The sequence below is a fragment of the Schistocerca piceifrons genome, chromosome 4 (genome assembly GCF_021461385.2).
Source record: "Schistocerca piceifrons isolate TAMUIC-IGC-003096 chromosome 4, iqSchPice1.1, whole genome shotgun sequence".
Classification (NCBI taxonomy): domain Eukaryota; kingdom Metazoa; phylum Arthropoda; class Insecta; order Orthoptera; family Acrididae; genus Schistocerca; species Schistocerca piceifrons.
In genome coordinates this window covers 3,313,040-3,325,974 of record NC_060141.1, presented here as the reverse complement: position 1 = coordinate 3,325,974, position 12,935 = coordinate 3,313,040, and the positions used below count along the sequence as shown (strand labels likewise).

At 38.4% G+C, this 12,935-nt stretch overlaps 1 protein-coding gene across 1 annotated transcript in view; it reads left to right on the top strand.

Annotated features, from left to right (window-relative positions):
* LOC124795455 (sodium/potassium/calcium exchanger 3-like) overlaps positions 1 to 12,935 on the top strand; it is a 243,520-nt gene that overhangs the window by 205,693 nt on the left and 24,892 nt on the right. The window contains exon 8 of the mRNA XM_047259481.1: positions 299 to 469. Within this exon, the coding sequence (XP_047115437.1) occupies positions 299 to 469 (171 nt within the window). The remainder of the gene's footprint in view (positions 1 to 298; positions 470 to 12,935) is intronic.

Below are 12,935 nucleotides of genomic sequence, written 5' to 3'. Positions count from 1 at the left end.
CAACATGCACTGTAATGTTGATTGCATGGTACAATCCCTGCAACAATGTATGACTGAGTAAATGATTCCTAGCATGGAAACCATGCATTTCTGGACATAAGTTTATTTGACCTTTTTGTTCCATATCCCCTCATCAATCAAACCTTAGAGTTTGTACACGGTGCAAAGAATCACCCTAAGTTCAAAATTAATAAGAAGCATTCTCTTTAAGTGAAGCATTGATTTAAATATTTGAATACTAAACAGCAGTGTATCTTGTCAGTTCAGTGATGGTTTATTTGTTTACTTTTCTTTATAGGTGGAAGAGTATGTAACTTCATCATGAAACCAGCACAAATAATTCTGTTTTTGACAATTCCCAACTGCCAGCAAAAACATTGGGAAAGCTTCTATCCCATCACATTTATTATGTGCATTGCATGGCTTGCTGTTACTTCATACCTTGCTACCTGGATGATTACTGTCATAGGTATTTACTTACCAAAAATTATAAGTTGTCTCCAATATTTATTTATACTGTTAATTGTTTAACCACACAAAAATCAATTAGTAGAATATGCCAGTCAAAGTAATTTATTGTTGAGACTGAAGAAAAAGAATTTTAAAAGTCTAAATATTATTTCTAACAATGGAAACACCAGGTTTGAATATCACCAATATTAGAAAAAGTTTAGATTGCTGCTCATCATAAAGATGAGTCATTGAATTTCTGTGTGTGTGTGTGTGTGTGTGTGTGTGTGTGTGTGTGTGCATTTTGCTGAAGAAGGCATTGGCTAAAAGCTATAATGTGTAGTAGTCTTTTCGTTGAGCCTATCTGCAACTTGGTGGATCTTCTTTATGGTGATAACAATGAAATTAATGCGGTTCAAGATTATTTATTAACCATTTACAGTGGAATAGGTCTCATTTATAGACACAGTTGATAAGAGGAGTATTTTTACAGAAAACCATAAAATGTTGTGCTACTTCTTTATCAGTACTCCTAAAAATGAATATCAAATTTGCTAATTCCAAAATATTGTGAAACCTTGCAGAACAGGTGTTCTAATAAGTAATAATGCATCTTAACTTTAAATATGTTGTAATATATGACTGATCAGATTTTGGAAGTTTATTAAAAGAATTTAAACATGTAACTTAGTGTAACTTCTCAGTATAAAACGCATATTTGAATCATCAGCTGTTTTTTTTACCCAAATTCTACCAGTTTTGGTCTTAGACGATCTCCACGGATGAAGGGCTAAAATAGTTTAAGCCACCACGTTGCATTAGGCATTACTTAAGATGTGTAGTGCATGCCATGAAAGTAAATATACAACACAGGACTTTAGAAGTAAACATCTGATTACTCAGTACTTCTCTGTATCTATCTAGTATTTGTACATTTGCTTTTAAAGTTCTGTGTCATATATTTACATCATGGTGTGCACTTTTTGCATATATTTGAGATGGGATGGATCAACAGCAAAGGAATACTTAAAACATTAATAACTGACTATTTCTTCTACTGATCAAGAACTAGAAGGGATCTGACCTGGGGGCAGCTGATCTGAGCTAGAAGGGAGGAGGCAGCCTTTCATCAGATGCAGACAAAACAAAGGACACAAATGCACACAACTCACACACACATAGTCACTGTTGTCTCCACGTGCTAACACCCAACTGCAGCTACATATGAGCTGAATATATCAATGAAAATAATCAATATAATAGACGGAAACATTCCACGCGGGAAAAATATATTTAAAAACAAAGATGATGTGACTTACCATACGAAAGTGCTGGCAGGTCAATAGAAACACAAACAGACACATACATACACACAAAATTCAAGCTTTCGCAACAAACTGTTGCCTCATCAGGAAAGATGAGGCAACAGTTTGTTGCGAAAGCTTGAATTTTGTGTGTATGTATGTGTCTGTTTGTGCTTCTATCGACCTGCCAGCGCTTTCGTATGGTAAGTCACATCATCTTTGTTTTTAAATGAAAATAATCAGTTTTTGAAAATGTAATGTAATCGAATAGATAAAAAATCTACTCACCAAGCAGTGGCAGGAGAACACACGTAACAAAGGTATTAAAGTTTGAAAGCTTTTGGAGTTAGTGGCTCCTTCTTCTGCCAAAAGGGTTGAAGAGGAAGGAAGAGGGATGAAGGGAAAGGACTAGTGGGGTTTAGGGAAATGGGTAGAATTTGAAATAGTTGCACAAAATCCTGGGTCTCTCCTTCTCATCCAGTCTGGTAAGTCTCCCCCGACCCAGAGTTCTGGGCAACTTTTCTGAACTCTACCTCTTTTCCTAAATCTCACCAGTTCCTTTCCTTCACTCCTCTTCCTTCCCCTTCAACTCTTCTGCCAGAGAAGGAGCCACTGGCTCTGAAAGCTTGCAAACTTTAATACCTTTTATATGTGTGTTATCCTGCTGCTGCTTTGTGAGTAGATTTTTTTATCTATGTAATTACATGATGTCTGAGGTGAGCAACAGTGGGGAAGAAGGGGAAATGGCTGTGCAAGACTAGTGGATTGGTGTACTAGAAGGTCTGTGTAACACTGCATTGGGATTGGGGAAGTAAAGGGGCAGGTGGAAGAAACGGACTCACGAAGTTTGAGGCCAGGGGTTACAGGTGTGAAGATTATGTTGCAGGGAATTTCCATCAGTGTGATTCAGAAAAGCTGGTATTGGTGGAAAGAATCCAAATGACACAGGCTGTGGCACGGCTGTCTCTTGGCCACAGTTCGGCAGTCACCATTTGTACAGACAGACAACTTATTAGTGTTCATGGCCATGTAGAATGCAGCACAGTGGTTGCAGCTGAGATGGTAGATCAAATTACTGTTTTCACAGGTGTCCCCGGCTTTGATGATGGCGTAAGAGATGCCTGTAACAGGGCTAGAGTAAGTGGAACAATATATTGGCTAGGTCTTGCTTCTAGTTCTGTTGCGTTGTAGTCTCCAGTCCAAAGACTGATTCGATGCAGCTCTCCATACTAATTTATCCTATGGAAGCCTCTTCATTTTGGAACAGCCACTGCAACTTACATTCTTCTGAATCTGCTTACTGTATTCATCCCTTGGACTACGTCTATGATTTTTACCCCCCCCCCCCCCATACGTCCCTCCAATACTAAACTGGTGATGTCTCAGAATGTGTCCTGTCAACTACTCCCTTAATGTTGTCAGGTTGTGCTACAAATTTATTTTCTCCCCAATTCTATTGAGTACCTCATCGTTTGCTGTTTGATCTACCCATCTAATCTTCAGCATTCTTCCAAAGCTCATATTCTCTTCTTGTCTAAACTGTTAGTTATTCTGGTATCCAAATAGCAAAACTCATATACTAGTTTCAATGCCTTGTTTCCTAATCTAATTCCCTGAGTATCACCTGATTTAATTTGACTACATTCCATTATCCTTATTTTGCTTTTGTTGACATTCATTCTGTATCCTCTTTTCAACATACTGTCCATTCTGTTCAACAGCTCTTCCAAGTCCTTTGCTGTCTCTGAGAAAATTACAATGTCATCAGCAAACCTGAAACTTTTTATTTCTTCTCCCTGACCTTTAACTCCTACTCCAAAAGCTCCTTTACTGCTTGCTCAATATACAGATTGAATAACATTGGGGATAAACTACAACCTCTGTCTCACTTCAGCCTCAACCACTGCTTCCCTTTCATACCCCTTAAGTCTTATAGCTGCTGTCTGGTTTCTGTACAAGTTGTAAAGAGCCTTTCAGTCCTTGTATTTTACCACTGCTATCTTCAGAATTTCAGAGAAAGTATTCCAGTCAACATTGTCAAAGGCTTCCTCTAAGTCTACAAATGCTATAACTGTAGATCTACCTTTCCTTGACCTATCATCTAAGAGAAGTCTTATGATCGGTGTTGCCTCACATGTTCCTACATTTCTCTGGAATCCAAACCGATCTTCTCTGAGGGTGGTGTCTACCAGTTTGTTCATTCTTTTGTAAAGAATTCGTGTGAGTATTTTGCATTCATGACTTATTAAGCTGATAGTTTGGTAACTTCCACACCTGTCAGCACCTCATTTCTTTGTAATTGGAATTATTGCATTCTTTTTTAAGTTTGAGGGTGTTTCACCTGTCTCATACATCTTGCACACCAGATGGAAGAGTTTTGTCATGGCTGGGTCTCCCGAGGTTATCAATAGTCCTGACAGAATATCATCAACTCCAGAGGCCATTTTTTGACTTATGACTTTTCAGTGCTCTGTCAAAACCTTATCGCAGAATCGTATCTCCCATATCGTCTTCATCTATGTCCTCTTCCATTTCTATAATATTGTATAGACCTTCTACATACTCCTTCCACCCTTCCCTTCTTTTTGTGGTACTGGTTTTCCATCTGACATGTGATATTCGTACAGCTGCTTCTCTTTTCTCCAAAGGCCTCTTTAATTTCCCTGCAGGTGGCATCCATCTTTCCCCTAGTGAAACCTGCTTCTAAACCCTTGCAGATGTTTTAGCCATTCCTACTTAGCCATTTTGCACTTCCTGTCAGTCTCATTTTTCAGACGTTTGTATTCCCTTTTACCTGCTTCATTTGCCTCAGTTTTATATTTTCTGCTTTCATCAGTTAATTTCAATATCACCTTTTTATCCAAGGATTTCTATTAGGCCCTGCATTTTTACCTGTTTGATCCTTTTCTGGCTTCACTATTTCATCTCCCAAAGCTATCCATTTGTCTTCTATTGTATTCCTTTTCTATGTTCTAGTCAATCATTCGCTGATGTTTGCACTGAAACTCTCAATAACTTCCTGATCTTTCAACTTATACAGGTCCCATTACTTTAATTTCCTACATTTTTGTAATGTCTTCAGTTCATAACCGATGTCTTGCACTCAGAGTCCACATCTGCCCATTGAAATGTTTTACTAGTTAAAATCTGATTACAAATTCTCTGTCTTACCATTATATAATCAATCTGGAACTTTCCAATGTCTCCAGATCTCTTCCATGCATACAATCTTCTTTCATGATTCTTAAACTGTTATCAATGATTAAATTATGCTCTCTGCAAAATTCTACCAGGTGGCTTCCTCTTTCATTTCTTTTGCTCAGTCCATATTCACCTACTATTTATGCTTCTCTTCCTTTTCCTGCTATTTCTTCAATCTTTTCATCATCTGCAGAGCTAGTTGTGTGCAAACTTGTACTACTATGGTGGGTGTCAGCTTCATGTCTGTCTGTGCTATGATACTGTGTTCACTATGCTGTTCATAGTAGCTTACTCACATTGCTAATTTCTTATTCATTATTAAATCTGCTCATGCATTACCCCTATTTGATTTTGTATTTATAACCCTGTATTCACCTGACCAGAAGTCTTGTTCCTCCTGCTGCCTAACTTCATTGATTCCCACCATATCTACCTTCAACATATCTATTTCCATTTTTTCAATTTTCTAACCTGCCTGCCTAATTACGGGATGTAACAATCCACACTCCACTCTGTCAAACACCAGGTTTGTTTCTCCTGATGATGTCTTCCTGAGTATCCCCCTCCCTGCCGTTCCCCACCTAACCCCCTAGGGGCATCTGAATGGGGGACTAATTTTACCTCCAGAATATTTTACCCAAGCAGATAGCACATCATCCAACCATACAGTGGAGCTGCATGCCCCCAGGAAAAATTATGTTGTAGTTTGCCCTTGCTTTCAGCTGTTCACAGCATAGCAAGGCCATTTTGGCTGATGTTACAAGGCCAGGCCAGTCAATCATCCAGACTATTGCCCCTGTAACTACTGGAAAGGCTACTGTACCTCTTCAGAAACCACACACTTGTCTGGCCTCTCAACAGATACTCCTCCACTGTGGTTGCACCTATGGTACATCTATCTATATTGCTGTGGCACGCAAGCCGTCCCATCAATTGCACAACCCATGGTTTCTGGGGAAGTTCTATTGCAGGGGGTGAGGGGTTGAGTGCAGGTTTAGAATAGAGGTGGACAAGAATATTGTGTATGTTAAGTGGTCAGCAAAATACCACTGTGGAAAGGGTGGGTGGAATATTTCTCATTCCTGAGCATGGTTAGAGGTGGATGAAATCCCTGGGGAAGAATGTGGTTCAGTTATTCCAGTCCTAGGTTGTACTGATTCAGTTGATCCAGACTTTGAATCATGAGAAGGGTGGTTTCTTGTGGTTGGATGGTGGGTATATGATGGATGGTAGATGACTGGGGGTACAAAATGTGGAAGTTCTGTTTCTGGACAAGGTTGGGAAGGTAATAACAGCCTGCAAAGGCTTCAGTGAGACCCTTTGCATTCTAATGGCATTCCCTTGGCCACTAGAAAAATTATTAAGTATTCCTGAGAAGAGTAAAAAGAACAAACAGACAGGTAGCCTCAAATCTTTCCACTACAAAATTAATTGTAATTACTGTTCCCTACTCTTACTAGGTCCTCTTTCCTCCCTAGTATTAAATGATTTAAATAAATCTGTCCTTTGGTGTTACTTTTTAATGTGAAAATTGAAACTGACCTTTTCATCAAAAATAAAATAATAAGTGCTGTGGATCTTAATTACTGTCTTCTTGGCTGAAAAGGGTAAATTATTAACTTTTCACTTTTCTCCGGAGTGCAATGGAGCACACTCAAGATTGTTGTTCTTAGTAGCCAGTGTAAGAAACAGCTTTTCAAGATCCGCATCATAATATTGCTCTGAAAAATGTTTGACATTGTTATTGAAGAGCGAGTCAGATGGATACGATTCTGAACAACTGTGATACTCTGTGTAGGTAGGTAAAGTTTCACAAATTTTCGCTTTTCGCAAAAAGAATCTGTTCATTCCAAGAGATCATGATATTAAACAGGGATCACACAGTATTACATAGCATTCAAAATCCTAAGTCTTATGCTTGCTTGCACTTTGTATCGTAATTACTAGGAGAGGAAAGATGAGCATAATATTCACTTCAAAAATGAGAAAAATTTTACCTTTTAAGATGGGTGTGTATACTGACAAAAATTAATCTTTTCTTATATCTCACAGCAGTGGCAGCTGTCATTTCCATTTTAACGATAGAATTACACCTCCTCTGAAAATACGTCCTTCCGTAGTCAAGCCTACAATCTGAGAAAAAAATTGTTAGTAAAGTCACAGAGTACACAAGCGTGTTAAAAATCACTGAACACTAACAAGCCAATAATATTATTTACAAAGCTGCACTCCCGCAGGCAAAAGTGACAGTTCAGGTTATGAAGTGATACTATATCATATTTGGAGAAGGATTGTTTGCCACTACAGATACAATGACCATGAGTGGTTTAGCTGTATGGAAGAGACTTCTTAGTGTGGAATGGGTGGCAGCTCTTGGAGTGGAGGTATTGTTGGTTGGTTGGTGGGTCTGATGTGGACAAAGGTACTTACATCAGTACTGTCTTTGAATTGGAGGCCAAGATTGAAAAAGGTAGCTTGTTGCGCTGAGGAGGATCAAGTGAAGCGAATAGGGGAGAAGGTGTTGAAGTTCTGGAGGTATGTGGATAGGGTGTCCTTACCCTCATTTCAGATTCTGAAGACGTCATTAATGAATATGAACCACATAAGGGTTGGGGATTCTGGGTGGTTTGGAAATATTCTTCTATATCACCCACAAATAGATTGGCATAGAATGGTGCCATGTGGGTGTCCACTGCTGTGCCACAGATTTCTATGTAGGTGATGCCTTCAATGGAGGAGTAATCATGGATGAGGATATAATAGGTGATGGTGACCAGGAAGGAGGTTGTATGTTCAGAGTCAATTGGACATTAGGAAAGGTAGTGTTCAATAGTGGCAAGGCTATGGGCATTGGGGATGTTAGTGTAGAGAGAGGTGCAATGTCAGTAATGAACAGGGTGCTGGATGTTGAAGGAACAGGTACTGTGGAGAGTTGCTGGAGAAGTGGTTGGTGTCTTCTATATAGAAGGGCAGGTTATGGATAATAGACTGGAGGTGTTGGTTCACAAGGGCTGAGATTCTCTCATTGGGGCACAGTAACTGGCCATAATTGAGGATTTTGGGTGGTTGGATTTATGTTCTGTAGGAAGCATGTAGAGGACTGAAGATGGGGAGTGGTGGGGGTGGGGAGGAAACACACTCAGGGGAGGGTTCTTGGATGGACCTAGGCATTTGATGAGGGACTGTTGATGCTGCTGTAATGGGGTCATTTTGGGAGGTTTTATAGGGGAACATATCTGACAGCTGGAAGAGTCCCTCCAACAGGTTTGCCTTTGTTGGCAGATAGGATTGTAAGGTTGGGATCAGTTTTCAGATGGTGGGAGGTTTTGGCCTGATTTATATGGCTTTCCAAGACTAGATTGTTCAGGGCTATGGACTGGTAGAATCTGAACAGATAGAGGATCTTGCCACAGTCAGAGGTGGGTAATTTGATGGTCAGGCAGTTTGGGGGAAATTCCATGAGTGAACAAACATTGGAGGAACAGTATATGGGACTGGGTTGTGGTTATGGATAGGGAAAGTTTTCTGGACTGAAAAGTTTTCTGTACTGGTACAGATGGAAGGAGCAAGCATCCATAGTAGAGGATAAAAACTTTGTGAACATACACAAAAATACATTTGAATATCACAAAAACTCAAAACAAGTGAAACAGATGAATATAGTGTAAGAAAGATAATACTGGACAGGTAAAGAAATAAGCAGGGGAGCAATATGGCTTGTAGTTAACTAAATACTGTATTCATTAGTATCTTTCCAATGTACATTAAAAGGGAAATCTGTGACCAGTATATATTGCCAGTAGTAACAAACAAAAGGGAAACATGGGTTTTAAATGAGCAAATAGTTTGAAAACGGCATGCTGTCCAATGAGGAAAGGAAGGATGGATGTTCAACATATTTATTTATTCTTCATAATTACAGTCTGTTATCTGAGAAGCTAAAATAGGCCACAAAATTAACATTTTCATGCATAATAATAAATGTATATATTCATAATAATAAATGTATATATTATTTATTCCTAGCACTTGTAAAAGAATGCTAATACTTAAAAAGCCCTCGGAATCTGCTCTCTTCTTGTTCATTTAGATTAGTTTTTCATTGGATAGATCTGTGCTGAGGAGATCCTTGTGGATGTGGGACATGTCTTTTTTTTCCTTTTTTTATATATAAAGCTGAAACAACAATATAGTAAGAATATATACAATACATCATTTGTTTCTATTAAAAATTTGTCAATGGAGTAGAAGGAGTTGGCCACTAGTAAGTCTTTCAGGCTCTTTTCAAACTGATCTTTATTTGTAACTAAATTTTTTATGTTTGCTGGTAAATTATTGAAGATGAGTGTTCCTGAGTAGTGGACCCCTTTTTGAACTAAAGTAGGTGCTTTTAAGTCCTTGTGCAGATCATTTTTAATCCTGTTATTGTATGTATCAACTGAGCTGTTTGTTGGAAAAAGAGATATATTATTTAAGATGAATTTCATTAAGGAGTAAATATACTGAAAGGCAGTAGTTAGTATATCCAGGTCCATGAAGAGATTTCTACAGGACGTCCATGAATTTACTCCACAAATAATACGTATTACACGCTTATGGACTCTGAAAACTTTTGTTTGACTTGAAGCGTTACCCCAAAATATTATACCATATGACATTACGGAATGAAAGTAGGCAAAGTATGCAAGCTTTGTCATTTTTATGTCGCCTATGTCAGCTAACACTCGAATTGCAAATACAGATTTGTTAAGGCGTTTCTGCAGTTCTGTGGTGTGCTCCTCCCAACTGAATTTATTATCTAGTTGTAATCCCAGGAATTTAAGACTTTCAACCTCTTCCATCTGCTCTTCTTCATAATTTATGCATATGCTGGGTGGAAACCTCTTACAGGTTCTGAATTGCATGTAGTGAGTCTTTTCGAAGGTTAATGTCAGTGAGTTTGCTTTAAACCATTTATTAATATCCATGAACATATCATTAGCAGATCTTTCTAGAACTACACTCGACATACTATTTATTGCAATACTTGTGTCATCTGCAAACAAAACGAACTCTGCTTCTGGCAGTGAAACTGATGAGAGATCATTAATGTACACAAGAAAAAGCAATAGTCCTAAGATGGATCCTTGTGGGACACCACATGTAATTTCTTCCCAGTCTGATGATGACTGATGACTTAATTCACTAGTCCCTTGCACTGACACCCTTTGTTTCCTGTTAGCTAGGCATGACTTGAACCATTTTGCAGCACTGCCCATGACACCATAGAATTCTAATTTATTTAAAAGGATGTTGTGGTTTACACAATCAAATGCCTTTGACAAATCACAGAAAATACCTGCTGCTTGTAATTTGTTATTTAATAAATTAAGTACATTTTCACTGTAGGTGTAAATAGACTTCTCGATATCAGAACCCTTCAGGAATCCAAACTGTGTTCTTGATAATATGTTATTTGTGGTCAGATGGTTGAGAAGCTGCCTGTACATTACTTTTTCTAAAAATTTTGAGAATGCTGGGAAAAAAAAATCAGTCTGTAGTTTGATGGTATCTCTTTATCCCCTTTCTTGAATAGTGGCTTAACATCTACATATTTTAGCCAGTCAAGAAATGTCCCAGTTATAATTGACTGGTTACGCAAGTAACTTAGAATTGTACTAAACTCACAAGAACATGCCTTAATTAACTTTGTTGATATTTCATCGTAACCACTAGAAGGCTTTGTTTTTAAAGATTTTATTGTGGAAGTTATTTCTTTTGGTGAAGTGAGTGACATATTCATGTACCTGAAGCTATTTGTAAAGGCTAGTTTCAGATATTCAAGGGCATTATTTACTGATCCTGACAATCCCATTCTATCAGTAACAGATATAAAGTACTTGTTAAATAGATTTGCCACACTATGCCCATCAGTTACTAATGTGTCATCTACCCTTAATGCTATTTGCTCTTGTTCCTTTCTGGTTCTACCGGTCTCCTCTTTCACTATATCCCATACTGTTTTTATTTTGTTTTCTGCCATTGCTATCTTCTTCTCGTAGTGCATTTGTTTAGATGTCTGAATTACTTTTTTTAATATTTTGCAGTATTCCTTGTATTTAGCTAAATCATCAACATTGGAGCTATTCTTGGTCGACAGATACATTTTCCTTTTTGTCTTACAGGAAATCTTTATTCCTTGTGTAATCCATGGTTTTATTATAGACTTCTGTTTAATTTGAGTAACTCTTAAGGTAAAACAGTTTTCAAACATGGTACTGACATTGTTCATGAATGTGTTATATTTTTCATTCATGTCATGAGCACTATAAACATCTTTCCAGTTCATATCTTTTTGGTTGATTGACTACTCTCCTGTACTCAGATTTAGCAGTCTTGATAATCTGCTTAGAATTTACATCTAAAACAAGGAGCTGCATGTCATGATCTGATAGTCCATTTATTACTGGTTTTATGATATGATTTTGTTCCTTTGATTTGTCTATAAAAATGTTATCAATGGCTGTTCTTGAGGATTTAGTGATCCTAGTTGGACAGTTTACAGTGTTAGTTAGATTGAAAGACAACATTACTAACTGCAGTAAATGTTTACTGGAAGATTGCATTAGAAAATCTGTATTAAAGTCACCAGCAATCAAAATTTCTTTGTTTCTTCCTGTTAAATAACCCAAAAGAGCTTCTTGATGATTTATGAATAGATTATAATTTGCCGTAGGTGCTCGCTAAATAGTTACTATTATATAGGATCTGTTATGAACTCTACTTCTGTTGCACATGCTTCTAGATGCTGCTCTAAACAAAATTTATTAATGTCAATGTTCTTGAATTTATGGCAGTTTTTAATAAATGTAGCAACTCCTCCTCCATCTATATCTACTCTGCAGAAGTAGGAAGCTAGCTTAAATCCTGAAATGTCTAACATATCTATACCAGTTGTCACTTGATGTTCAAAGAGGCAGATTATGTCAATTTGGTTAGATGAATTCATTTAATCAATACAAGTGAGTAGTTCAGCAACTTTATTTCTGAGTCCCGGAATGTTCTGGTGTAATAAAGATAACTGATACTGCATACTAATGGGATTATAACTGCTTTGGCAAAGATGAACTGGCAGTTTCTGATTACTTTCTGTTAAACATTGTTTAAATGGAGGCTGTATGCTAAAATCTGACTCCAGTTCATCTGTTTTCTCAAACTGAGTGTGTCTGCCAGTCTCTCTTAAAACTCGTTTTCTTTCCCCCTTCCCTATCCTAAAAAAGACATCCGTCTGACACGTATGACTGCTGGTATTTTACCACTTGTGACAGTGTCCCCCCTTAAGTTTTCTGCAATCAATCCAGACAGTTTTCCCTTCCCTTTCTTATTGAGGTGAAGGCCATGCCTAGTGTAGTCCCACCTATTGATAGCATCCACAGGAATCAAACCAATATGGGACCCTATGTAGGAGTAACTTCACTACATAAAGGAAAACACTTGTGTGGATTTTATACTGTGCATAACCACCTTTATTGTACCGCACAAACACAATACATACATACGTGAACGCGGGAAATGAACACACTGTTTCCTCCAAAGAACCTCACCCGCAAAAAGAATGTTTCAGTGTCCTGTCGACTATCGACTTGTCACTCCACACAGTCCCCCCACCCCCCTCTTGAATTGCGGAGCACCCGGTATGGTGGGGTACTTAAACTTCACCTCTCGGCCTGCCCGAGTGCGGATAGTGCGGGTGTGGGTGCTGCTTGCTGGTTCCGCTGCTGCATTAGGTCCCCTGGTGTGGAGCTCTGGTGGGTCACAGCTGTCTGGCTCTGCGGGAGGTGTGGGTTCATTGCGAGTTGTGTCTGAAGTTGTCTGTGAGACTGCAGTCAGTGCTACCATTGTCCAAGCAGGTTTTACCCGCTCCATGGAAACCTTGGTTGACTTTCCCTGGAGGAGGATGTCCATTGTGTGTGTGCCCCGTCCTAGCACTCGGTACGGTCC